The sequence below is a fragment of the Chaetodon auriga genome, chromosome 23, assembly GCF_051107435.1.
Source record: "Chaetodon auriga isolate fChaAug3 chromosome 23, fChaAug3.hap1, whole genome shotgun sequence".
Classification (NCBI taxonomy): Eukaryota; Metazoa; Chordata; class Actinopteri; order Chaetodontiformes; family Chaetodontidae; genus Chaetodon; species Chaetodon auriga.
This window is the reverse complement of record NC_135096.1, coordinates 4568635-4596205: the sequence shown is the minus strand read 5'-3', so window position 1 is coordinate 4596205 and position 27571 is coordinate 4568635. Positions and strand designations below refer to the sequence as shown.

At 41.7% G+C, this 27571-nt stretch overlaps 1 protein-coding gene across 1 annotated transcript; it reads right to left on the bottom strand.

Moving 5' to 3' along the window:
- Positions 1–492: 492 nt before the first annotated feature.
- On the bottom strand, positions 493–27571 carry LOC143316318 (uncharacterized). Its single transcript, XM_076724205.1, has 8 exons — positions 27384–27571; positions 24455–24628; positions 23098–23271; positions 12122–12295; positions 9038–9211; positions 7676–7849; positions 6249–6422; positions 493–604 (listed from the first exon to the last, which is right to left on the bottom strand). Exons 1-8 carry the CDS (start codon positions 27569–27571, stop codon positions 493–495), a joined length of 1344 nt encoding a protein of 447 aa, XP_076580320.1.

The following is a 27571-nucleotide window of genomic DNA, read 5'->3' as shown; positions in this document are numbered from 1 at the left end:
ACTGCCTGGACACTGTCCGGGTCCTGAGCAGCTCTGTAAAAGCTGAACTCAGCAGTCTGGACTTCACCATTCTCACAAACACAGGAACCACATCTACATTCAAGGCTTCCTCCACCTTCCTCCTCCAGCTCACACACACCGCCATCTTAGCCTGTCCTCAGACAAAGTTCAGTAACTGACATTTGTTCTTTTGTTGGCGAGTGTACTTAAAACCAAAGATAAAAGCCTGCTGCGTAAAAACTTCTCCACATCTGCTAAAAAAGGCCCCCAGCAGCACAAACAGAGCCCTGAGACGAGTGCACTCTGAGAAGCAGTGAAACACCATCTCTCTGTGGCTGCAGAGGGGACATGTGTCCTCTACAGCAGCGTTGACCACAGAGATGAAGGAGTTCACTGCCACGACGCCATGAAGGATCCTCCACTGCAAGTCTGCCTGTTTCCTTGTTAAAGGAGGTTTGTATAAAGACCTTTATGCAGGTTTAAAGTCAGGGTTTAAACTGCAGCACGTCCTCCACGGGGCGTCACTACGCCCGTCTGCTCTGGTTCAAGGACTTTACCGGCAGTTTGTATAGTGACTGCCCCGAGGCGTCCTCCAGAGCAACACCTGCAGGGTCAACAGGGTCGAGTAGAGGACCAGAACAGTTTTTAAAACCAGTGAACAGTCTGACGAGAAGCCAGTGCAGCAGGGTTGCACTGACAGAAGCATGCAAACTTGCTTCTGATAAAACAGTTAACATATATACTGACAGCAGATATGCATGGGGAGTGGTACATGATTTTGGCCATCTTTGGGCCAACAGGGATTTTTTAACTTCCACGGGCAAACCTTATTGCCTATCACACCATGGTTGCTGCACTTCCCGATGCTGTCCTCCTTCCAAAACAGGTCGCTATCTGCAAATGCCAAGCGCACACAAACAATGATGATTTTGTTTCACAGGGGAACGCCAGAGCGGATGCTGCAGCTAAGGCAGCAGCACAGCTAGATAACACTAAAAACAACATGCAATGTCTTGCCATTGTTGACTCACCATTGACACCCACAGCTGATTTGCAGGACCTGCAGGCAAGAGCCGGCCATGAAGAGAGGCTGGCTTGGAAAAAAGCAGGCTACTCTTTTTGTAACAAAGTGTGGTACGGACCAAATGATAAACCATGTTTGCCTAAATATTTGTTTCCTCATTATGCTAAGTTGACACATAGAAGAGATCATGTGTCAAAAGGGGGTATGATGAGTGAAATACAGAGATATTGGTTCACAAAGGGTTTCTCTAACTTCTCCCAAAAATTTTGTCAAAGTTGTGTGATCTGTGCTACTAACAATGCAGGCAGAGGCATCCAGATACAACAGAGTGCTCATCCACCACCACAAAAACCTTTTGATCACTTACAAATGGGCTTCATTGAGCTAACACCTAGTGAGGGAAAGAAACACTGTTTGGTTTTTGTTGACATGTTTTCCAAGTGGGTGGAGGCTTTTCCCACTTCTAAACAGGATTCAGCAGCAGTAGCAAAAGCTTTAATCAGAGAAATAATTCCCAGATGGGGAATTCCAGGTAAGATCTCATCTGACAATGGTACACCTTTCGTGAGCACAGCCCTGAAGAGCGTGGGTGAGTATTTTGGTATTGACATGAGGCAACATTGTGCCTATCACCCAGCAAGCGGGGGGGCTGTTGAAAGAGAGAATGGTACATTGAAAGCCAAGTTGGCTAAATGCTGTGATGAAACTGGTTTAACTTGGACAAAAGCACTACCGATTGTTTTGATGCACATGAGAGCTAGGGTCCGAAGCAGAAACGGCCTCAGCCCATTTGAAATCCTCTTTGCACGGCCAATGAATACAGGGATTGGACCGGTTAAGAGGCAACTCCCTCATACCAGCCAGTGCGAAGATGAAATGTTACGTTATTGTGCAAACCTGTCCTCTGTGCTTTTTGAAATCCACAAACAGGCTAAGGACGCCCTACCGAAAGCCACGGAGCGAAAACTCCTGTTCTGCCAATTTTCGTTGTCTTTCTGTGAGTTTATTCTGACGCCTGCAGACGGACTCCCTTCTTGTTGTCTCGAGTGTGAGATGACAAGAAAGAGCCCGGAGCAGAAGAAGTTGATAGATTATATACAATTTATTATCTTTGTAGACAGGATGACTACACGTCATAATGTGCTGTACAATCAGGACACAAGGTTCACTTAATCAGTGCATAATAACATGGTCAGCAGATTATGACACACGGACGCACCTAATCATATGATATGGTTGTTCATTTGTCTTTAAGACAGTGAATACTTACGATTAAGTACAGAGAAGATGAATAATAAGAATTCCCATTACACTACTATTACTCAGCACAGGTGAAACCAACTTTAATATGGATGAATAATGAGATGAGACCCAAATGGAAACTCATTGAGTTTAATTTGGCTGAATCACTCAGTACTTTGATTTTCTCAGTTTGGAAAAAAGCACAGATTAAAACACAAAGTTATTCTGTACATAACACATTTAAAATCTGGAGAAGAATATGTAAAATAACCAGAGTTAAGGAACAGGAAATCACTTGTTTAAGAGAGATAGCCTGGGATCCAGATTTTATTCCAAATAGTATTGAGGATGTTTTTAAAAAATGGGAGAGTAAGGGCCTCACAAGATTCTGTCAAATGTACAAGGAAGAAGCAATGGATTCTTTTGAAAATACAGTAAATAGATATGGTTTAAACAAGAATCACTTTTACAGATATTTGCAAGTGAGAAACTATTTGAAGGAAAAAGTCCAAATTACATCTCTTGGAGATCTCCATCCCATTCTGAGACATATGATAAAGGCCAATCAAAAGCATAATTTGAAAAATGTAACTGGACAAATGAATCAAATATTTTAGAACAGCAGTGATGTTAAGCAAATATACACAGAATAATTCTAGCTGCTGGAGGGAATGCGGGGAAGACAAAGCGGACCACACTCACATATTCTTTACATGTAAAAAAATAGAAATGTATTGGTCAGAAGTCATACACATAATAAAAATATAATATAAACACACTTGATTCTGAGAATTACAGCACTCAAACAAATAACAAGAATCTGGAAAAAGTTGGAAGCCCCCAAAGTAAATAAATGGCTAGAGACTGTAGAGAATATTTATAGGATGGAGAGGGTAACTTATAGAATTAATACGAAAGAAAAGTTGTTGGAAAAAAGATGTAACTAGATATATCCTCTGCATACAGTAGAGATGAAGCCTTAAAAAAAAAAAAAAAGGAAAAAACTACTTACTGTTTATGTGCGCATTTATATTTCTGTTGTATTTGTTGTAATTGCGTGCGTATTTTTTGCTGGCTAATGTTATTTTTTATTTATTTATTTATTTATTTGCTTACTTTTGGGGTATTTGTGTATATGTGTTTTAAGTTATGAAAGGTTATGTTTGACTGTGCCACACGGGTGAAAGATAACAAAAAACTAAATATTGTGTCAAGTTATTTAAATAACAGGATGTGTATTGTAGGAATGTCGTATACTGTACTGACACAATAAAGTATAAAAAAAAAAGTTTCCTTTTTTTCAGTTGTTTCTCATGTACCGTTGAAGTTTGAAGACTTTTCTAAAAGTCTTTGACAGATTTGTTTAACAATGATTTCCAAACTTGTTTTTCTGCTTTGGAAGATGAAACTTGACCCCAAATCAAGGTTTGAGTCACAAACAGTATCACGACATGTTATCAGACACCAAAACCTCTGCTGGTCAAACTGAAGACTTGTTGGTGGTAATAAAGTTGTTTGAATGAAGTGGACGTCTGCTAACGAGGTCCACGTCCCTCAGGTTGTCTCTGGTGTTGAGGGAAACCTGTGCTGCTCTCGCTGTGGTCACTTGTCTTGGATTTTGAAGGTTGCTGTCTCCTTCCTCATGTCTTAATACGTCAACAAACAGTTCAAGTGTTATCAGCCATCAGGAATTAGTTTGTGCTCACTTGATTCTTGGTTCAGCTTGATGTTGTTGAGTAAAAGGAACCATGAAAACACAACATGAAGTGAAACAATCAAGATGATATCTGATATTTTAACGGTTATCGGTCTCCTTGATTTCTAAAAAAACGTATTGGTGGACCTCTAGTCCTGATCTGAGAGACACAACAAACACTCACAGTAACATTCAGCTTTGATTGGAACAGGATCCAGAATTGAAATCAACACACAGCTGAAGGTTCAAGTCCACAGTGTTTCGACAGTTTAATGATCACAGCTTCCATCTTTAAAGGACTGGAAGTGGAAGAAGTTCACAAAGTAAATTAGGAATCTTTTCGATCATTTTCAGCAAAGTTCATTGATCAATTTTCTTCCAATAACCTGAAAGACTGATGTGACTGAGATCCTGCACAGACTCAACTGATCTGTTCAGCAGTGTTTCTCTAACAGGAGGAGACTCTTCCTCCTACAGAGGACACAGAGACACTGAGGAACGAGAACTGATACCAAAACCAGGATAAAGAGGTTCAGTGAATGTGGTGTTGAAGGTGTGGAGGTGGATCAGTGAGTCAGAGGAGACACTGTAGAAGGACAGAGTGCCAGCAGGACAGTCCACATACACTCCTACTCTGTTAGAGACAGAAGAGGAGGAGGAGGAAGAGGAGGAGATGGAGATGGGTGTTATTCTGTTATTGTGACAGACAGAGTAACGATCATCAGAGCAGAACAGATTCCAGGACTGATCATTCCATCCAAACAAACACTCTCTCCTGTCTCCTTTCCTTCTGATTCTTCTGTAACTCACTGACACAGAAACTCTTCGTCTACACTCGACCTCCCAGTAACAGCGACCAGTCAGACCAGTTCCACACAGCAGCTGAGGCCAGTAGTCAAACCTGTCTGGATGATCAGGATATGACTGATCCTCCTCCACACGTGTCATCGTCCTGTTGTTGTCAGACAGTTTGATCTCTCTGTTCACTGTGTTTGTGTCCAGTTTGAGTTCACAGGAATCTGATGGAGAGAAGAAGAAGAAAACAGCTGCAGTTATTGATCCATCATCTGTTGATTGATGGACAGTTTGATAATGACATCAGAGATGTGAATGAGTGATGTCACAGTTTGAAGATGGCTGAATGTGCTCTGCTTTGTTTTCATCAGTCAAATTAAAGACACACTTACACTTCCTCAGACCTGGTCTCAACCATCGGACTCCAGCAGGCTCCACCCTGAAAGGAGGAGGGGGGTCAGAGCAGCACCTCCTCTTTCAGCATGCAAACATGGACGTTACATCACTCTCACACACACAAACACAACATGTTGATCCGGCCTGCTTCTCCCTGCTGCCCCTAAACCTCTTCAGCTCTGCTCAGACACTGACAGCGACACTGATTCTCTCTCATCATTAAATCTGCCTTCATCAGCTCATTTCCTCATTTCAATCTGTTGCTGACTTCTATTCTAAGCTGCTTCACTCATTGATCGCTCTCTTGCTCTCCCACCTGTGATGATCAATAATCAGTCTGACTTTGTCTTCACTGAACAAACCAACAGAGCTTTAATCATTGATTATTGGACACGGTTCTCCTCGTCATGTCCCATATGTGACCATGCTTCATGTGTTCATTAGAAGTGTGAATACTGTCAATAAATTCAATATCTGAGACAAGTCATCATGACTCTGTTGTGTGGAAAACTTTTGATGTCAAACTTCCTGAAGTTCATCAGAACAAGAAGCCACTTGATGTCTGCACATGGAAATATTTACAAGCCATGTTTGCTGTGAAGACCATGTTCAGTCCAATTGTTCTCCACTGATGAAGGAACAGTCCAACATTTTGAGGAAAACACTTGAATGAAGCATCTCAAAAGTCCTGCTCTGTCCTGTGGTTGTCAGGTTCCAGCAGATTGAACTAAATAGAACTGCTTTGGACTTATTGGAAGCTTGTTTTTATGTCTTTTGAGGACAAACAGGACATTTGTCAAACTGACAGACAGTTCTTTTTCCATGCAGAGATCTGTCCAAACTGCATCAATTGTGACCAACAGGTCATTATCATGTTTGTTCCTGGAGATGTTCTCCTTGAGACCTCCAACACAAATATGTCCTTTTCATGTTCAACCAGTGTTTATGTTGTGATCAAAGGACAAAGGTTTCCTACATGTGTGATTGTTCATGTCTCACTCACATCCACCATCAACCAAAAAGACAGACAACATGTTTCCAGCTCGTCCTCCTCTTTCATACTGACTGACTGTGGCTGCAGCAGCCTCTTCATACCTGAGAGTGTCCAGTCTGCAGTGAGGATCCTCCGGTCCAGCAGACAGCAGCTTCACTCCTGAGTCTCCTGGATGATTGTAGCTCAGGTCCAGCTCTCTCAGATGGGAGGGGTTGGATCTCAGAGCTGAGGCCAGAGAAGCACAGCCTTCCTCTGTGATCAGACAGCCTGACAGCCTGCAAACACACAGAACAACACACATGGAAGATCATCTGAGGGTCCTGCTGTGTCCGTCAAATCATTGTTCTCAAAATGCAGAGATCTGATAGGCTGAGCAGCATCACTTGGGAGGATTTACAACACATAATAATTCTCAACTGTTTCTGTGTTTGAGGTCAACGACTTCACACTCGACACTTCACTTCCTGAGGTCCTCAGCGACACCTTTGTGGTAATTAATCATGACTGAATCAGGAATAAATTGACATCCACTAATCAAAGTCACATGACAACAAAACATAAATGAGGATTTCCATCTCAGCCAAACTTCATTAATGAAAGGAACATTGAGAGAAAACGTCTGCCAATCAATGTATGAATGTGTCAAACGTGTGGACTTCTGAGGTTAAAAAAAGAAGTCGCTTTTACAACAAACAGTAACTTGATCTGACCTGAGAGTTTCCAGTGCACAGTGTCGACTCTCCAGTCCAGCAGACAGCAGCTTCACTCCTGAATCCTGCAGGTTGTTGTTACTCAGGTCCAGCTCTCTCAGACTGGAGGACTGGGATCTGAGGACTGAGGACAGAACTTCACAGCTTCTCTCTGAGAGGTTACAGCCACTCAGTCTGAAGAACAAGAAGAAAAAGAACATGTATTTTAAAATGTTGAGTCTCTTCTCAGCATGTGTTCATATCTTTGCTGTTCCATCATAAACATGCTGTAAATGTTGATTCATTCTCGTCTGTAAAAACACAGTCATGTGTCCTTCATGAGGGGACAGTGTCAGACCTGAATCCAGTTCCTGAGTGTCATGCTTAAACCTGCTGGATGAAGTTTAAAGTTTCAAAGTCTCGAATGTGCAGTTAAAAATAAACAGGAGACTCCGAGATTGACTGAGTGCTGAAACTAATATATGAAGTGAATGATTTAAAGGATCAGCAGTTTTCTGCCAGCATTCCTCTCTCGTCTTATGTGCAGCAACAGTCTTGATTTTCCTCTTTTATTTTTTACATTCTCCAAAGCTCTCCATTATATCAACCTGTTCCTCTGGACTGAAGGAGGGGGGACATGATTGGTCCTTTATGTGGTGACAAAGAGTCAAATGATGGAGAAAACATCTCTTTTTATGGGAACGTGCACAGAGGCTGATGAAGGAAACCTCAGTGAACAAAGAAAGCTGTTTTGTTTAACTTACATCGTAGTTCATCCTCCAGAGCGACACGTGATACAGCCTCTATGCTTGTCAATACAAACAGTAACTTGATCTGACCTGAGAGTTTCCAGTGCACAGTGTGGACTCTCCAGTCCGGCAGACAGCAGCTTCACTCCTGAATCCTGCAGGTTGTTGTTACTCAGGTCCAGCTCTCTCAGACTGGAGGACTGGGATCTGAGGACTGAGGACAGAACTTCACAGCTTCTCTCTGAGAGGTTACAGCCACTCAGTCTGAAGAAGAAGAAGAAGAAGAAGAAAAAGAACATTTATTTTAAAATGTTGAGTCTCTTCTCAGCGTGTGTTCAAATCTTTGCTGTTCCATCATAAACATGTTGTAGATGTTCATTCATTGTCTTCACGTCTGTAAGAGCACAGTCATGTGTCCTTCATGAGGGGACAGTGTCAGACCTGAATCCAGTTCTTGAGTCTCATGTTTAAACCTGCTGGATGAAGTTTAAAGTTTCAGACTCTCAAATGTGCAGGTAGAAAGAAACAGGAGGCTCTGAGAGTGACTGAGTGCTGAAACAAATATATGAAGTGAATGATTTAAAGGATCAGCAGTTTTCTGCCAGCATTCCTCTCTCGTCTTATGTGCAGCAACAGTCTTGATTTTCCTCTTTTATTTTTTACATTCTCCAAAGCTCTCCATTATAACAACCTGTTCCTCTGGACTGAAGGAGAGGGGACATCATTGGTCCTTTTTGTGGTGACAAAGAGTCAAATGATGAAGCAAACATCTCTTTTTATGGGAACGTGCACAGAGCCTGATGAAGGAAACCTGAGTTAACAAAGGAAGCTGATAACCACCGTCGTGATGCCGTTATCTCTGCCTGGAGTTCATGTTTAGTTGAGGCAGCTCACACAGAGGAAGCCTGGCTTGGTCCAATTTGTTTTGTCCTTCATCCCACTGAGCTTCACATGAGACAGCCTCTGTGCTGGACATAAACTGCTGACTCATAGTCCTTCAGAATTCTTGTCTCCCATGACTCAGCACTCTGATCAATAGTAAATTCATCAGATTTAATGACCCATGCTGCACTTTGTGAAACCTCACTGTGGAAGATATTCCTGCACAGATTTCAATTACAGATACGCAAAATATTTCTACAGCTACGAGGCTTCATGACACATCTGCAGACTTGAATTTGAGGGATTTTTTTTCTGAATTCACACATTCAGACACGTGTACACATTTTTCTGACATGCACAGAAAAGATGATCTACAACTGCAGGCTGGAAAATTATTTCTGATCATCATGACACAAACTCAAAATCATCAAACTGTCAGAGATCTGAAAATTAAAAAAATAGACTAAAAGATTCAAATCAAGACATGACAGAGACTGTTTAAACTAAATGAATCTCTAAATGTACAGAACTAACTTAAATCTGTCAACACAAACAGTAACTTGATCTGACCTGAGAGTTTCCAGTGCACAGTGTGGACTCTCCAGTCCAGCAGACAGCAGCTTCACTCCTGAATCCTGCAGGTTGTTGTGACTCAGGTCCAGCTCTCTCAGACTGGAGGACTGAGATCTGAGGACTGAGGACAGAACTTCACAGCTTCTCTCTGAGAGGTTACAGCCACTCAGTCTGAAGAAGAACAAGAAGAAAAAGAACATTTATTTTAAAATGTTGAGTCTCTTCTCAGCGTGTGTTCAAATCTTTGCTGTTCCATCATAAACATGTTGTAGATGTGACAATAAATCATCACTGAATCAGGAACAAACAGACATCCAGAAACCAACATCACATGATATATAAAAAAATGAATCTGGGAGAAAATGAGGCTCATTGATATTTTGAGTTTTTGTGAAATGATGTTCAGAAATAATTTCACAGCCTTCAGTCGAACATCATCTTTTGTGTGAATGTGAAAAAATAGTTTGCACGAATCTGAATGTGTGAGTTTGATTTAAGAAATCTCACAAATGAAAGTTTCGCTGTAGAAATATTTTCCATGTTTGAAAAGGTTTTGTGCAAACAGATAATCTGAATATACTTCAGATATTTTCAGCAGTGAAGTTTCAGAGTCTGAGAGACTGAAACACAAATTTCCTATCTTTGTGAGTGACACTGAAGTTTCAGCTACAAGTTCACTGAGCTGGTAGGAAATAATTCACTGAGCGTCTCTCAGTCCACGCAGGCGTCCGTTCATTGTCCTCATGTCTGTAAGAACACAGCTGTGCTGCTGTTCCACTGACTGAAAGCTCAGAGTTGTGTGATATATTCAGAGGAACAGTTTGAGTCAGCCATAGAGGCTGTGTTCTGTGGAGCTCTGGTTATGTCTGTGGTTGAGGCTGTCACAATCCCTCCTGATGGCCACACACATCAAGCACCACTTTGCTTCATTCTCTGGTGAGCTGGACCCAGACCCAGCTCTGAGACTGGACCAGCACCTGCCAACAGCAGTCTGTCCAGCCATTGGATGGACCCTGCAGTCGCCATCTTCCCTGATGAGTCCTCTCTCTCTGGTCAAAACAAACCCTGCCCACACCTGACCTGCTCCAGACGAGGTTCTGTTCACAGTTTCAGACTGAACTTTAATTCTTCTCCTGATGGTTTTCTCTATGAGGATCCAGACTCTCAGCTGAGGGAATACGTTCTGTCTGCAGACCTGCTGAGCCAAACGTTCAAAGCCGTGTGACCACAGCAGAACAAACCTGATGCTTCATGTTGTTTTCAGCCACAGGAACCTTCTTGCATTTAGCTGGTAATCAATCATTTTGTCCCTGTTTGCTTCAGCTCACATTCACACTTTAAATCTGACACAGCAGATCTTCAACACACTAAAAGAATGATGAAGGTACAGAATCTAGAGACCACTTTGGATTCTGGTTTTATGTTTGGTCCTGATTTACTGTCAGTTTCATTTGACAGTGCTGGTACTGCAGCTAATAGAACAACTGATGAGTTTATTGGTATTTATCATCGGCTTGTAGCTTTCTGTCAGCATGTCTCTCTTGTCTTATTTGCAGGAACAGTTTTGATGAACGAAACATCTCTTTTTTTGGAATCTGCACAGAGGCTGATGAAGGAAACCTCAGTGAACAAAGAAAGCTGTTTTGTCAAACTTACATCATAGTTCATCCTCCAGAGCGATACAGCCTCTATGCTTGTCAATACAAACAGTAACTTGATCTGACCTGAGAGTTTCCAGTGCACAGTGTCGACTCTCCAGTCCAGCAGACATCAGCTTCACTCCCGAATCCTGCAGGTAGTTGTTACTGATGTCCAGCTCCCTGAGACTGGAGGACTGGGATCTGAGGACTGAGGACAGAACTTGACAGCTTCTCTCTGAGAGGTTACAGCCACTCAGTCTGAAGAAGAAGAAGAAGAAAAAGAACATTTATTTTAAAATGTTGAGTCTCTTCTCAGCGTGTGTTCAAATCTTTGCTGTTCCATCATAAACATGTTGTAGATGTTCATTCATTGTCTTCACGTCTGTAAGAGCACAGTCATGTGTCCTTCATGAGGGGACAGTGTCAGACCTGAATCCAGTTCCTGAGTGTCATGTTTAAACCTGCTGGATGAAGTTTAAATTTTCAGACTCTCGAATGTGCAGTTAGAAATAAACTGGAGGCTCTGAGAGTGACTGAGTGCTGAAACAAATATATGAAGTGAATGATTTAAAGGATCGGCAGTTTTCTGCCAGCATTCCTCTCTCGTCTTATGTGCAGCAACAGTCTTGATGTTCCTCTTTTATTTTTTCACATTCTCGAAAGCTCTCTATTATAACAACCTGTTCCTCTGGACTGAAGGAGGGGGGACATGATTGGTACTTTTTGTGGTGACAAAGAGTCAAATGATGGAGCAAACGTCTCTTTTTATGGGATCATGCACAGAGCCTGATGAAGGAAACCTGAGTGAACAAAGGAAGCTGATAACCACCGTCGTGATGGCGTTATCTCTGCCTGGAGTTCATGTTTAGTTGAGGCAGCTCACACAAAGGAAGCCTGGCTTGGTCCAATTTGTTTTGTCCTTCATCCCACTGAGCTTCACATGAGACAGTCTCTGTGCTGGACTCAAACTGCTGACTCACAGTCCTTCAGAATTCATGTTTCCCATGACTCAGCACTCTGATCAATAGTCAATTCATCGGATTTAATGACCCACGCTGCACTTTGTGAAACCTCACTGTAGAAAATATTCCTGCACAGATTTTAATTTCAGATACGCAAAATATTTCTACAGCAACAAAACTTTATGACACATCTGCAAACTTGAATTTGAGGGATTTTTGTTTTTAATTCACACATTAAGACACATGCACATATTTTTCTGACATGCACAGAAAAGATGATCCACAACTGCAGGCTGGGAAATTATTTCTGATCATCATTTCACAAACTCAAAATCATCAATCTCAGTCAGAGATCTGAAAATAAACAAAATAGACAAAAAGATTCAAATCCAGACATGAGAGAGACTTTAAATTAAATGAATCTCTAAATGTACAGATCTAACTTAAATCTGTCAACACAACCAGTAACTTGATCTGACCTGAGAGTTTCCAGTGCACAGTGTGGACTCTCCAGTCCAGCAGACAGCAGCTTCACTCCTGAATCCTGCAGGTTGTTGTGACTCAGGTTCAGCTCTCTCAGACTGGAGGACTGAGATCTGAGGACTGAGGACAGAACTTCACAGCTTCTCTCTGAGAGGTTACAGCCACTCAGTCTGAAGAAGAAGAAGAAAAAGAACATTTATTTTAATATGTTGAGTCTCGTCTCAGCATGTGTGCAAATCCTTGCTGTTCAATCATAAACATGTTGTAGATGTGACAATAAATCATCAGTGAATCACAAATAAACAGACATCCAGAAACCAACGTCACATGATATAAAAAATGAATCTGGGAGAAAATGAGGCTCATTGATATTTTGAGTTTTTGTGAAATGATGTTCAGTAATAATTTAACAGCCTTCAGTCAAACATCATCTTTTGTGTGAATGTGAAAAAATAGTATGCACGAATCTGAATGTGTGAGTTTGATTTAAAAAATCTCACAAATGAAAGTTTAGCTGTAGAAATATTTTCCATGTTTGAAAAGGTTTTGTGCAAACAGATAATCTGAATATACTTCAGATATTTTCAGCAGTGAAGTTTCAGAGTCTGAGAGACTGAAACACAAATTTCCTATCTTTGTGAGTGACACTGAAGTTTCAGCTACAAATTCACTGAGCTGGTAGGAAATAATTCACTGAGTGTCTCTCAGTCCACGCAGGCGTCCATTCATTGTCCTCATGTCTGTAAGAACACAGCTGTGCTGCTGTTCCACTGACTGAAAGCTCAGAGTTGTGTGATATATTCAGAGGAACAGTTTGAGTCAGCCATAGAGGCTGTGTTCTGTGGAGCTCTGGTTATGTCTGTGGTTGAGGCTGTCACAATCCCTCCTGATGGCCACACACATCAAGCACCACTTTGCTTCATTCTCTGGTGAGCTGGACCCAGACCCAGCTCTGAGACTGGACCAGCACCTGCCAACAGCAGTCTGTCCAGCCATTGGATGGACCCTGCAGTCGCCATCTTCCCTGATGAGTCCTCTCTCTCTGGTCAAAACAAACCCTGCCCACACCTGACCTGCTCCAGACGAGGTTCTGTTCACAGTTTCAGACTGAACTTTAATTCTTCTCCTGATGGTTTTCTCTATGAGGATCCAGACTCTCAGCTGAGGGAATACGTTCTGTCTGCAGACCTGCTGAGCCAAACGTTCAAAGCCGTGTGACCACAGCAGAACAAACCTGATGCTTCATGTTGTTTTCAGCCACAGGAACCTTCTTGCATTTAGCTGGTAATCAATCATTTTGTCCCTGTTTGCTTCAGCTCACATTCACACTTTAAATCTGACACAGCAGATCTTCAACACACTAAAAGAATGATGAAGGTACAGAATCTAGAGACCACTTTGGATTCTGGTTTTATGTTTGGTCCTGATTTACTGTCAGTTTCATTTGACAGTGCTGGTACTGCAGCTAATAGAACAACTGATGAGTTTATTGGTATTTATCATCGGCTTGTAGCTTTCTGTCAGCATGTCTCTCTTGTCTTATTTGCAGGAACAGTTTTGATGAACGAAACATCTCTTTTTTTGGAATCTGCACAGAGGCTGATGAAGGAAACCTCAGTGAACAAAGAAAGCTGTTTTGTCAAACTTACATCATAGTTCATCCTCCAGAGCGATACAGCCTCTATGCTTGTCAATACAAACAGTAACTTGATCTGACCTGAGAGTTTCCAGTGCACAGTGTCGACTCTCCAGTCCAGCAGACATCAGCTTCACTCCCGAATCCTGCAGGTAGTTGTTACTGATGTCCAGCTCCCTGAGACTGGAGGACTGGGATCTGAGGACTGAGGACAGAACTTGACAGCTTCTCTCTGAGAGGTTACAGCCACTCAGTCTGAAGAAGAAGAAGAAGAAAAAGAACATTTATTTTAAAATGTTGAGTCTCTTCTCAGCGTGTGTTCAAATCTTTGCTGTTCCATCATAAACATGTTGTAGATGTTCATTCATTGTCTTCACGTCTGTAAGAGCACAGTCATGTGTCCTTCATGAGGGGACAGTGTCAGACCTGAATCCAGTTCCTGAGTGTCATGTTTAAACCTGCTGGATGAAGTTTAAATTTTCAGACTCTCGAATGTGCAGTTAGAAATAAACTGGAGGCTCTGAGAGTGACTGAGTGCTGAAACAAATATATGAAGTGAATGATTTAAAGGATCGGCAGTTTTCTGCCAGCATTCCTCTCTCGTCTTATGTGCAGCAACAGTCTTGATGTTCCTCTTTTATTTTTTCACATTCTCGAAAGCTCTCTATTATAACAACCTGTTCCTCTGGACTGAAGGAGGGGGGACATGATTGGTACTTTTTGTGGTGACAAAGAGTCAAATGATGGAGCAAACGTCTCTTTTTATGGGATCATGCACAGAGCCTGATGAAGGAAACCTGAGTGAACAAAGGAAGCTGATAACCACCGTCGTGATGGCGTTATCTCTGCCTGGAGTTCATGTTTAGTTGAGGCAGCTCACACAAAGGAAGCCTGGCTTGGTCCAATTTGTTTTGTCCTTCATCCCACTGAGCTTCACATGAGACAGTCTCTGTGCTGGACTCAAACTGCTGACTCACAGTCCTTCAGAATTCATGTTTCCCATGACTCAGCACTCTGATCAATAGTCAATTCATCGGATTTAATGACCCACGCTGCACTTTGTGAAACCTCACTGTAGAAAATATTCCTGCACAGATTTTAATTTCAGATACGCAAAATATTTCTACAGCAACAAAACTTTATGACACATCTGCAAACTTGAATTTGAGGGATTTTTGTTTTTAATTCACACATTAAGACACATGCACATATTTTTCTGACATGCACAGAAAAGATGATCCACAACTGCAGGCTGGGAAATTATTTCTGATCATCATTTCACAAACTCAAAATCATCAATCTCAGTCAGAGATCTGAAAATAAACAAAATAGACAAAAAGATTCAAATCCAGACATGAGAGAGACTTTAAATTAAATGAATCTCTAAATGTACAGATCTAACTTAAATCTGTCAACACAACCAGTAACTTGATCTGACCTGAGAGTTTCCAGTGCACAGTGTGGACTCTCCAGTCCAGCAGACAGCAGCTTCACTCCTGAATCCTGCAGGTTGTTGTGACTCAGGTTCAGCTCTCTCAGACTGGAGGACTGAGATCTGAGGACTGAGGACAGAACTTCACAGCTTCTCTCTGAGAGGTTACAGCCACTCAGTCTGAAGAAGAAGAAGAAAAAGAACATTTATTTTAATATGTTGAGTCTCGTCTCAGCATGTGTGCAAATCCTTGCTGTTCAATCATAAACATGTTGTAGATGTGACAATAAATCATCAGTGAATCACAAATAAACAGACATCCAGAAACCAACGTCACATGATATAAAAAATGAATCTGGGAGAAAATGAGGCTCATTGATATTTTGAGTTTTTGTGAAATGATGTTCAGTAATAATTTAACAGCCTTCAGTCAAACATCATCTTTTGTGTGAATGTGAAAAAATAGTATGCACGAATCTGAATGTGTGAGTTTGATTTAAAAAATCTCACAAATGAAAGTTTAGCTGTAGAAATATTTTCCATGTTTGAAAAGGTTTTGTGCAAACAGATAATCTGAATATACTTCAGATATTTTCAGCAGTGAAGTTTCAGAGTCTGAGAGACTGAAACACAAATTTCCTATCTTTGTGAGTGACACTGAAGTTTCAGCTACAAATTCACTGAGCTGGTAGGAAATAATTCACTGAGTGTCTCTCAGTCCACGCAGGCGTCCATTCATTGTCCTCATGTCTGTAAGAACACAGCTGTGCTGCTGTTCCACTGACTGAAAGCTCAGAGTTGTGTGATATATTCAGAGGAACAGTTTGAGTCAGCCATAGAGGCTGTGTTCTGTGGAGCTCTGGTTGTGTCTGTGGTTGAGGCTGTCACAATCCCTCCTGATGGCCACACACATCAAGCATCACTTTGCTTCATTCTCTGGTGAGCTGGACCCAGACCCAGCTCTGAGACTGGACCAGCACCTGCCAACAGCAGTCTGTCCAGCCATTGGATGGACCCTGCAGTCGCCATCTTCCCTGATGAGTCCTCTCTCTCTGGTCAAAACAAACCCTGCCCACACCTGACCTGCTCCAGACGAGGTTCTGTTCACAGTTTCAGACTGAACTTTAATTCTTCTCCTGATGGTTTTCTCTATGAGGATCCAGACTCTCAGCTGAGGGAATACGTTCTGTCTGCAGACCTGCTGAGCCAAACGTTCAAAGCCGTGTGACCACAGCAGAACAAACCTGATGCTTCATGTTGTTTTCAGCCACAGGAACCTTCTTGCATTTAGCTGGTAATCAATCATTTTGTCTCTGTTTGCTTCAGGTCACATAAACACTTTAAATCTGACACAGCAGATCTTCAACACACTAAAAGAATGATGAAGGTACAGAATCTAGAGACCACTTTGGATTCTGGTTTTATGTTTGGTCCTGATTTACTGTCAGTTTCATTTGACAGTGCTGGTACTGCAGCTAATAGAACAACTAATGAGTTTATTGGTATTTATCATCGGCTTGTAGCTTTCTGTCAGCATGTCTCTCTTGTCTTATTTGCAGGAACAGTTTTGATGAACAAAACATCTCTTCTTTTGGAATCTGCACAGAGGCTGATGAAGGAAACCTCAGTGAACAAAGAAAGCTGTTTTGTCAAACTTACATCATAGTTCATCCTCCAGAGCTACACGTGATACAGCCTCTATGCTTGTCAATACAAACAGTAACTTGATCTGACCTGAGAGTTTCCAGTGCACAGTGTCGACTCTCCAGTCCAGCAGACATCAGCTTCACTCCCGAATCCTGCAGGTAGTTGTTACTGATGTCCAGCTCCCTGAGACTGGAGGACTGGGATCTGAGGACTGAGGACAGAACTTGACAGCTTCTCTCTGAGAGGTTACAGCCACTCAGTCTGAAGAAGAAGAAGAAGAAAAAGAACATTTATTTTAAAATGTTGAGTCTCTTCTCAGCGTGTGTTCAAATCTTTGCTGTTCCATCATAAACATGTTGTAGATGTTCATTCATTGTCTTCACGTCTGTAAGAGCACAGTCATGTGTCCTTCATGAGGGGACAGTGTCAGACCTGAATCCAGTTCCTGAGTGTCATGTTTAAACCTGCTGGATGAAGTTTAAATTTTCAGACTCTCGAATGTGCAGTTAGAAATAAACTGGAGGCTCTGAGAGTGACTGAGTGCTGAAACAAATATATGAAGTGAATGATTTAAAGGATCGGCAGTTTTCTGCCAGCATTCCTCTCTCGTCTTATGTGCAGCAACAGTCTTGATGTTCCTCTTTTATTTTTTCACATTCTCGAAAGCTCTCTATTATAACAACCTGTTCCTCTGGACTGAAGGAGGGGGGACATGATTGGTACTTTTTGTGGTGACAAAGAGTCAAATGATGGAGCAAACGTCTCTTTTTATGGGATCATGCACAGAGCCTGATGAAGGAAACCTGAGTGAACAAAGGAAGCTGATAACCACCGTCGTGATGGCGTTATCTCTGCCTGGAGTTCATGTTTAGTTGAGGCAGCTCACACAAAGGAAGCCTGGCTTGGTCCAATTTGTTTTGTCCTTCATCCCACTGAGCTTCACATGAGACAGTCTCTGTGCTGGACTCAAACTGCTGACTCACAGTCCTTCAGAATTCATGTTTCCCATGACTCAGCACTCTGATCAATAGTCAATTCATCGGATTTAATGACCCACGCTGCACTTTGTGAAACCTCACTGTAGAAAATATTCCTGCACAGATTTTAATTTCAGATACGCAAAATATTTCTACAGCAACAAAACTTTATGACACATCTGCAAACTTGAATTTGAGGGATTTTTGTTTTTAATTCACACATTAAGACACATGCACATATTTTTCTGACATGCACAGAAAAGATGATCCACAACTGCAGGCTGGGAAATTATTTCTGATCATCATTTCACAAACTCAAAATCATCAATCTCAGTCAGAGATCTGAAAATAAACAAAATAGACAAAAAGATTCAAATCCAGACATGAGAGAGACTTTAAATTAAATGAATCTCTAAATGTACAGATCTAACTTAAATCTGTCAACACAACCAGTAACTTGATCTGACCTGAGAGTTTCCAGTGCACAGTGTGGACTCTCCAGTCCAGCAGACAGCAGCTTCACTCCTGAATCCTGCAGGTTGTTGTGACTCAGGTTCAGCTCTCTCAGACTGGAGGACTGAGATCTGAGGACTGAGGACAGAACTTCACAGCTTCTCTCTGAGAGGTTACAGCCACTCAGTCTGAAGAAGAAGAAGAAAAAGAACATTTATTTTAATATGTTGAGTCTCGTCTCAGCATGTGTGCAAATCCTTGCTGTTCAATCATAAACATGTTGTAGATGTGACAATAAATCATCAGTGAATCACAAATAAACAGACATCCAGAAACCAACGTCACATGATATAAAAAATGAATCTGGGAGAAAATGAGGCTCATTGATATTTTGAGTTTTTGTGAAATGATGTTCAGTAATAATTTAACAGCCTTCAGTCAAACATCATCTTTTGTGTGAATGTGAAAAAATAGTATGCACGAATCTGAATGTGTGAGTTTGATTTAAAAAATCTCACAAATGAAAGTTTAGCTGTAGAAATATTTTCCATGTTTGAAAAGGTTTTGTGCAAACAGATAATCTGAATATACTTCAGATATTTTCAGCAGTGAAGTTTCAGAGTCTGAGAGACTGAAACACAAATTTCCTATCTTTGTGAGTGACACTGAAGTTTCAGCTACAAATTCACTGAGCTGGTAGGAAATAATTCACTGAGTGTCTCTCAGTCCACGCAGGCGTCCATTCATTGTCCTCATGTCTGTAAGAACACAGCTGTGCTGCTGTTCCACTGACTGAAAGCTCAGAGTTGTGTGATATATTCAGAGGAACAGTTTGAGTCAGCCATAGAGGCTGTGTTCTGTGGAGCTCTGGTTGTGTCTGTGGTTGAGGCTGTCACAATCCCTCCTGATGGCCACACACATCAAGCATCACTTTGCTTCATTCTCTGGTGAGCTGGACCCAGACCCAGCTCTGAGACTGGACCAGCACCTGCCAACAGCAGTCTGTCCAGCCATTGGATGGACCCTGCAGTCGCCATCTTCCCTGATGAGTCCTCTCTCTCTGGTCAAAACAAACCCTGCCCACACCTGACCTGCTCCAGACGAGGTTCTGTTCACAGTTTCAGACTGAACTTTAATTCTTCTCCTGATGGTTTTCTCTATGAGGATCCAGACTCTCAGCTGAGGGAATACGTTCTGTCTGCAGACCTGCTGAGCCAAACGTTCAAAGCCGTGTGACCACAGCAGAACAAACCTGATGCTTCATGTTGTTTTCAGCCACAGGAACCTTCTTGCATTTAGCTGGTAATCAATCATTTTGTCTCTGTTTGCTTCAGGTCACATAAACACTTTAAATCTGACACAGCAGATCTTCAACACACTAAAAGAATGATGAAGGTACAGAATCTAGAGACCACTTTGGATTCTGGTTTTATGTTTGGTCCTGATTTACTGTCAGTTTCATTTGACAGTGCTGGTACTGCAGCTAATAGAACAACTAATGAGTTTATTGGTATTTATCATCGGCTTGTAGCTTTCTGTCAGCATGTCTCTCTTGTCTTATTTGCAGGAACAGTTTTGATGAACAAAACATCTCTTCTTTTGGAATCTGCACAGAGGCTGATGAAGGAAACCTCAGTGAACAAAGAAAGCTGTTTTGTCAAACTTACATCATAGTTCATCCTCCAGAGCTACACGTGATACAGCCTCTATGCTTGTCAATACAAACAGTAACTTGATCTGACCTGAGAGTTTCCAGTGCACAGTGTCGACTCTCCAGTCCAGCAGACATCAGCTTCACTCCCGAATCCTGCAGGTAGTTGTTACTGATGTCCAGCTCCCTGAGACTGGAGGACTGGGATCTGAGGACTGAGGACAGAACTTGACAGCTTCTCTCTGAGAGGTTACAGCCACTCAGTCTGAAGAAGAAGAAGAAGAAAAAGAACATTTATTTTAAAATGTTGAGTCTCTTCTCAGCGTGTGTTCAAATCTTTGCTGTTCCATCATAAACATGTTGTAGATGTTCATTCATTGTCTTCACGTCTGTAAGAGCACAGTCATGTGTCCTTCATGAGGGGACAGTGTCAGACCTGAATCCAGTTCCTGAGTGTCATGTTTAAACCTGCTGGATGAAGTTTAAATTTTCAGACTCTCGAATGTGCAGTTAGAAATAAACTGGAGGCTCTGAGAGTGACTGAGTGCTGAAACAAATATATGAAGTGAATGATTTAAAGGATCGGCAGTTTTCTGCCAGCATTCCTCTCTCGTCTTATGTGCAGCAACAGTCTTGATGTTCCTCTTTTATTTTTTCACATTCTCGAAAGCTCTCTATTATAACAACCTGTTCCTCTGGACTGAAGGAGGGGGGACATGATTGGTACTTTTTGTGGTGACAAAGAGTCAAATGATGGAGCAAACGTCTCTTTTTATGGGATCATGCACAGAGCCTGATGAAGGAAACCTGAGTGAACAAAGGAAGCTGATAACCACCGTCGTGATGGCGTTATCTCTGCCTGGAGTTCATGTTTAGTTGAGGCAGCTCACACAAAGGAAGCCTGGCTTGGTCCAATTTGTTTTGTCCTTCATCCCACTGAGCTTCACATGAGACAGTCTCTGTGCTGGACTCAAACTGCTGACTCACAGTCCTTCAGAATTCATGTTTCCCATGACTCAGCACTCTGATCAATAGTCAATTCATCGGATTTAATGACCCACGCTGCACTTTGTGAAACCTCACTGTAGAAAATATTCCTGCACAGATTTTAATTTCAGATACGCAAAATATTTCTACAGCAACAAAACTTTATGACACATCTGCAAACTTGAATTTGAGGGATTTTTGTTTTTAATTCACACATTAAGACACATGCACATATTTTTCTGACATGCACAGAAAAGATGATCCACAACTGCAGGCTGGGAAATTATTTCTGATCATCATTTCACAAACTCAAAATCATCAATCTCAGTCAGAGATCTGAAAATAAACAAAATAGACAAAAAGATTCAAATCCAGACATGAGAGAGACTTTAAATTAAATGAATCTCTAAATGTACAGATCTAACTTAAATCTGTCAACACAACCAGTAACTTGATCTGACCTGAGAGTTTCCAGTGCACAGTGTGGACTCTCCAGTCCAGCAGACAGCAGCTTCACTCCTGAATCCTGCAGGTTGTTGTGACTCAGGTTCAGCTCTCTCAGACTGGAGGACTGAGATCTGAGGACTGAGGACAGAACTTCACAGCTTCTCTCTGAGAGGTTACAGCCACTCAGTCTGAAGAAGAAGAAGAAAAAGAACATTTATTTTAATATGTTGAGTCTCGTCTCAGCATGTGTGCAAATCCTTGCTGTTCAATCATAAACATGTTGTAGATGTGACAATAAATCATCAGTGAATCACAAATAAACAGACATCCAGAAACCAACGTCACATGATATAAAAAATGAATCTGGGAGAAAATGAGGCTCATTGATATTTTGAGTTTTTGTGAAATGATGTTCAGTAATAATTTAACAGCCTTCAGTCAAACATCATCTTTTGTGTGAATGTGAAAAAATAGTATGCACGAATCTGAATGTGTGAGTTTGATTTAAAAAATCTCACAAATGAAAGTTTAGCTGTAGAAATATTTTCCATGTTTGAAAAGGTTTTGTGCAAACAGATAATCTGAATATACTTCAGATATTTTCAGCAGTGAAGTTTCAGAGTCTGAGAGACTGAAACACAAATTTCCTATCTTTGTGAGTGACACTGAAGTTTCAGCTACAAATTCACTGAGCTGGTAGGAAATAATTCACTGAGTGTCTCTCAGTCCACGCAGGCGTCCATTCATTGTCCTCATGTCTGTAAGAACACAGCTGTGCTGCTGTTCCACTGACTGAAAGCTCAGAGTTGTGTGATATATTCAGAGGAACAGTTTGAGTCAGCCATAGAGGCTGTGTTCTGTGGAGCTCTGGTTGTGTCTGTGGTTGAGGCTGTCACAATCCCTCCTGATGGCCACACACATCAAGCATCACTTTGCTTCATTCTCTGGTGAGCTGGACCCAGACCCAGCTCTGAGACTGGACCAGCACCTGCCAACAGCAGTCTGTCCAGCCATTGGATGGACCCTGCAGTCGCCATCTTCCCTGATGAGTCCTCTCTCTCTGGTCAAAACAAACCCTGCCCACACCTGACCTGCTCCAGACGAGGTTCTGTTCACAGTTTCAGACTGAACTTTAATTCTTCTCCTGATGGTTTTCTCTATGAGGATCCAGACTCTCAGCTGAGGGAATACGTTCTGTCTGCAGACCTGCTGAGCCAAACGTTCAAAGCCGTGTGACCACAGCAGAACAAACCTGATGCTTCATGTTGTTTTCAGCCACAGGAACCTTCTTGCATTTAGCTGGTAATCAATCATTTTGTCTCTGTTTGCTTCAGGTCACATAAACACTTTAAATCTGACACAGCAGATCTTCAACACACTAAAAGAATGATGAAGGTACAGAATCTAGAGACCACTTTGGATTCTGGTTTTATGTTTGGTCCTGATTTACTGTCAGTTTCATTTGACAGTGCTGGTACTGCAGCTAATAGAACAACTAATGAGTTTATTGGTATTTATCATCGGCTTGTAGCTTTCTGTCAGCATGTCTCTCTTGTCTTATTTGCAGGAACAGTTTTGATGAACAAAACATCTCTTCTTTTGGAATCTGCACAGAGGCTGATGAAGGAAACCTCAGTGAACAAAGAAAGCTGTTTTGTCAAACTTACATCATAGTTCATCCTCCAGAGCTACACGTGATACAGCCTCTATGCTTGTCAATACAAACAGTAACTTGATCTGACCTGAGAGTTTCCAGTGCACAGTGTCGACTCTCCAGTCCAGCAGACATCAGCTTCACTCCCGAATCCTGCAGGTAGTTGTTACTGATGTCCAGCTCCCTGAGACTGGAGGACTGGGATCTGAGGACTGAGGACAGAACTTGACAGCTTCTCTCTGAGAGGTTACAGCCACTCAGTCTGAAGAAGAAGAAGAAGAAAAAGAACATTTATTTTAAAATGTTGAGTCTCTTCTCAGCGTGTGTTCAAATCTTTGCTGTTCCATCATAAACATGTTGTAGATGTTCATTCATTGTCTTCACGTCTGTAAGAGCACAGTCATGTGTCCTTCATGAGGGGACAGTGTCAGACCTGAATCCAGTTCCTGAGTGTCATGTTTAAACCTGCTGGATGAAGTTTAAATTTTCAGACTCTCGAATGTGCAGTTAGAAATAAACTGGAGGCTCTGAGAGTGACTGAGTGCTGAAACAAATATATGAAGTGAATGATTTAAAGGATCGGCAGTTTTCTGCCAGCATTCCTCTCTCGTCTTATGTGCAGCAACAGTCTTGATGTTCCTCTTTTATTTTTTCACATTCTCGAAAGCTCTCTATTATAACAACCTGTTCCTCTGGACTGAAGGAGGGGGGACATGATTGGTACTTTTTGTGGTGACAAAGAGTCAAATGATGGAGCAAACGTCTCTTTTTATGGGATCATGCACAGAGCCTGATGAAGGAAACCTGAGTGAACAAAGGAAGCTGATAACCACCGTCGTGATGGCGTTATCTCTGCCTGGAGTTCATGTTTAGTTGAGGCAGCTCACACAAAGGAAGCCTGGCTTGGTCCAATTTGTTTTGTCCTTCATCCCACTGAGCTTCACATGAGACAGTCTCTGTGCTGGACTCAAACTGCTGACTCACAGTCCTTCAGAATTCATGTTTCCCATGACTCAGCACTCTGATCAATAGTCAATTCATCGGATTTAATGACCCACGCTGCACTTTGTGAAACCTCACTGTAGAAAATATTCCTGCACAGATTTTAATTTCAGATACGCAAAATATTTCTACAGCAACAAAACTTTATGACACATCTGCAAACTTGAATTTGAGGGATTTTTGTTTTTAATTCACACATTAAGACACATGCACATATTTTTCTGACATGCACAGAAAAGATGATCCACAACTGCAGGCTGGGAAATTATTTCTGATCATCATTTCACAAACTCAAAATCATCAATCTCAGTCAGAGATCTGAAAATAAACAAAATAGACAAAAAGATTCAAATCCAGACATGAGAGAGACTTTAAATTAAATGAATCTCTAAATGTACAGATCTAACTTAAATCTGTCAACACAACCAGTAACTTGATCTGACCTGAGAGTTTCCAGTGCACAGTGTGGACTCTCCAGTCCAGCAGACAGCAGCTTCACTCCTGAATCCTGCAGGTTGTTGTGACTCAGGTTCAGCTCTCTCAGACTGGAGGACTGAGATCTGAGGACTGAGGACAGAACTTCACAGCTTCTCTCTGAGAGGTTACAGCCACTCAGTCTGAAGAAGAAGAAGAAAAAGAACATTTATTTTAATATGTTGAGTCTCGTCTCAGCATGTGTGCAAATCCTTGCTGTTCAATCATAAACATGTTGTAGATGTGACAATAAATCATCAGTGAATCACAAATAAACAGACATCCAGAAACCAACGTCACATGATATAAAAAATGAATCTGGGAGAAAATGAGGCTCATTGATATTTTGAGTTTTTGTGAAATGATGTTCAGTAATAATTTAACAGCCTTCAGTCAAACATCATCTTTTGTGTGAATGTGAAAAAATAGTATGCACGAATCTGAATGTGTGAGTTTGATTTAAAAAATCTCACAAATGAAAGTTTAGCTGTAGAAATATTTTCCATGTTTGAAAAGGTTTTGTGCAAACAGATAATCTGAATATACTTCAGATATTTTCAGCAGTGAAGTTTCAGAGTCTGAGAGACTGAAACACAAATTTCCTATCTTTGTGAGTGACACTGAAGTTTCAGCTACAAATTCACTGAGCTGGTAGGAAATAATTCACTGAGTGTCTCTCAGTCCACGCAGGCGTCCATTCATTGTCCTCATGTCTGTAAGAACACAGCTGTGCTGCTGTTCCACTGACTGAAAGCTCAGAGTTGTGTGATATATTCAGAGGAACAGTTTGAGTCAGCCATAGAGGCTGTGTTCTGTGGAGCTCTGGTTGTGTCTGTGGTTGAGGCTGTCACAATCCCTCCTGATGGCCACACACATCAAGCATCACTTTGCTTCATTCTCTGGTGAGCTGGACCCAGACCCAGCTCTGAGACTGGACCAGCACCTGCCAACAGCAGTCTGTCCAGCCATTGGATGGACCCTGCAGTCGCCATCTTCCCTGATGAGTCCTCTCTCTCTGGTCAAAACAAACCCTGCCCACACCTGACCTGCTCCAGACGAGGTTCTGTTCACAGTTTCAGACTGAACTTTAATTCTTCTCCTGATGGTTTTCTCTATGAGGATCCAGACTCTCAGCTGAGGGAATACGTTCTGTCTGCAGACCTGCTGAGCCAAACGTTCAAAGCCGTGTGACCACAGCAGAACAAACCTGATGCTTCATGTTGTTTTCAGCCACAGGAACCTTCTTGCATTTAGCTGGTAATCAATCATTTTGTCTCTGTTTGCTTCAGGTCACATAAACACTTTAAATCTGACACAGCAGATCTTCAACACACTAAAAGAATGATGAAGGTACAGAATCTAGAGACCACTTTGGATTCTGGTTTTATGTTTGGTCCTGATTTACTGTCAGTTTCATTTGACAGTGCTGGTACTGCAGCTAATAGAACAACTAATGAGTTTATTGGTATTTATCATCGGCTTGTAGCTTTCTGTCAGCATGTCTCTCTTGTCTTATTTGCAGGAACAGTTTTGATGAACAAAACATCTCTTCTTTTGGAATCTGCACAGAGGCTGATGAAGGAAACCTCAGTGAACAAAGAAAGCTGTTTTGTCAAACTTACATCATAGTTCATCCTCCAGAGCTACACGTGATACAGCCTCTATGCTTGTCAATACAAACAGTAACTTGATCTGACCTGAGAGTTTCCAGTGCACAGTGTCGACTCTCCAGTCCAGCAGACATCAGCTTCACTCCCGAATCCTGCAGGTAGTTGTTACTGATGTCCAGCTCCCTGAGACTGGAGGACTGGGATCTTAGGACTGAGGACAGAACTTGACAGCTTCTCTCTGAGAGGTTACAGCCACTCAGTCTGAAGAAGAAGAAGAAGAAGAAAAAGAACATTTATTTTAAAATGTTGAGTCTCTTCTCAGCGTGTGTTCAAATCTTTGCTGTTCCATCATAAACATGTTGTAGATGTTCATTCATTGTCTTCACGTCTGTAAGAGCACAGTCATGTGTCCTTCATGAGGGGACAGTGTCAGACCTGAATCCAGTTCTTGAGTTTCATGTTTAAACCTGCTGGATGAAGTTTAAAGTTTCAGACTCTCAAATGTGCAGGTAGAAATAAACAGGAGGCTCTGAGAGTGACTGAGTGCTGAAACAAATACATGAAGTGAATGATTTAAAGGATCAGCAGTTTTCTGCCAGCATTCCTCTCTCGTCTTATGTGCAGCAACAGTCTTGATTTTCCTCTTTTATTTTTTACATTCTCCAAAGCTCTCCATTATAACAACCTGTTCCTCTGGACTGAAGGAGGGGGGACATGATTGGTCCTTTTTGTGGTGACAAAGAGTCAAATGATGGAGCAAACATCTCTTTTTATGGGAACGTGCACAGAGCCTGATGAAGGAAACCTGAGTTAACAAAGGAAGCTGATAACCACCGTTGTGATGCCGTTATCTCTGCCTGGAGTTCATGTTTAGTTGAGGCAGCTCACACAGAGGAAGCCTGGCTTGGTCCAATTTGTTTTGTCCTTCATCCCACTGAGCTTCACATGAGACAGCCTCTGTGCTGGACTCAAACTGCTGACTCATAGTCCTTCAGAATTAATGTTTCCCATGACTCAGCACTCGATCAATAGTAAATTCATCAGGTTTAATGACCCATGCTGCACTTTGTGAAACCTCACTGTCGGAAATATTCCTGCACAGATTTTAATGACAGATACGCAAAATATTTCTACAGCTACACAACTTTATGACATATCCGCAAACTTGAATTTGAGAAGTTTCTTTTTTTTCAAATCCTGACATGAGAGAGACTGTTTAAAATAAATGAATCTCTGAATGTACAGAACTAACTTAAATCTGTCAACACAAACAGTAACTTGATCTGACCTGAGAGTTTCCAGTGCACAGTGTGGACTCTCCAGTCCAGCAGACAGCAGCTTCACTCCTGAATCCTGCAGGTTGTTGTTACTCAGGTCCATCTCTCTCAGACTGGAGGACTGAGATCTGAGGACTGAGGACAGAACTTCACAGCTTCTCTCTGAGAGGTTACAGCCTCTCAGTCTGAAGAGACACAT

Coding starts and splice junctions, on each gene's coding strand:
- LOC143316318 (XM_076724205.1), bottom strand. CDS start 27,571: ATGTGTCTCTTCAGACTGAGAGGCTGTAACCTCTCAGAGAGAAGCTGT. Junction 7,850..9,037: donor TGTGCACTGGAAACTCTCAG/GTCAGATCAAGT, acceptor CTTCTTCTTCAG/ACTGAGTGGCTGTAACCTCT. Junction 605..6,248: donor TGCAGACTGGACACTCTCAG/GTATGAAGAGGC, acceptor TTGACCCTGCAG/GTGTTGCTCTGGAGGACGCC.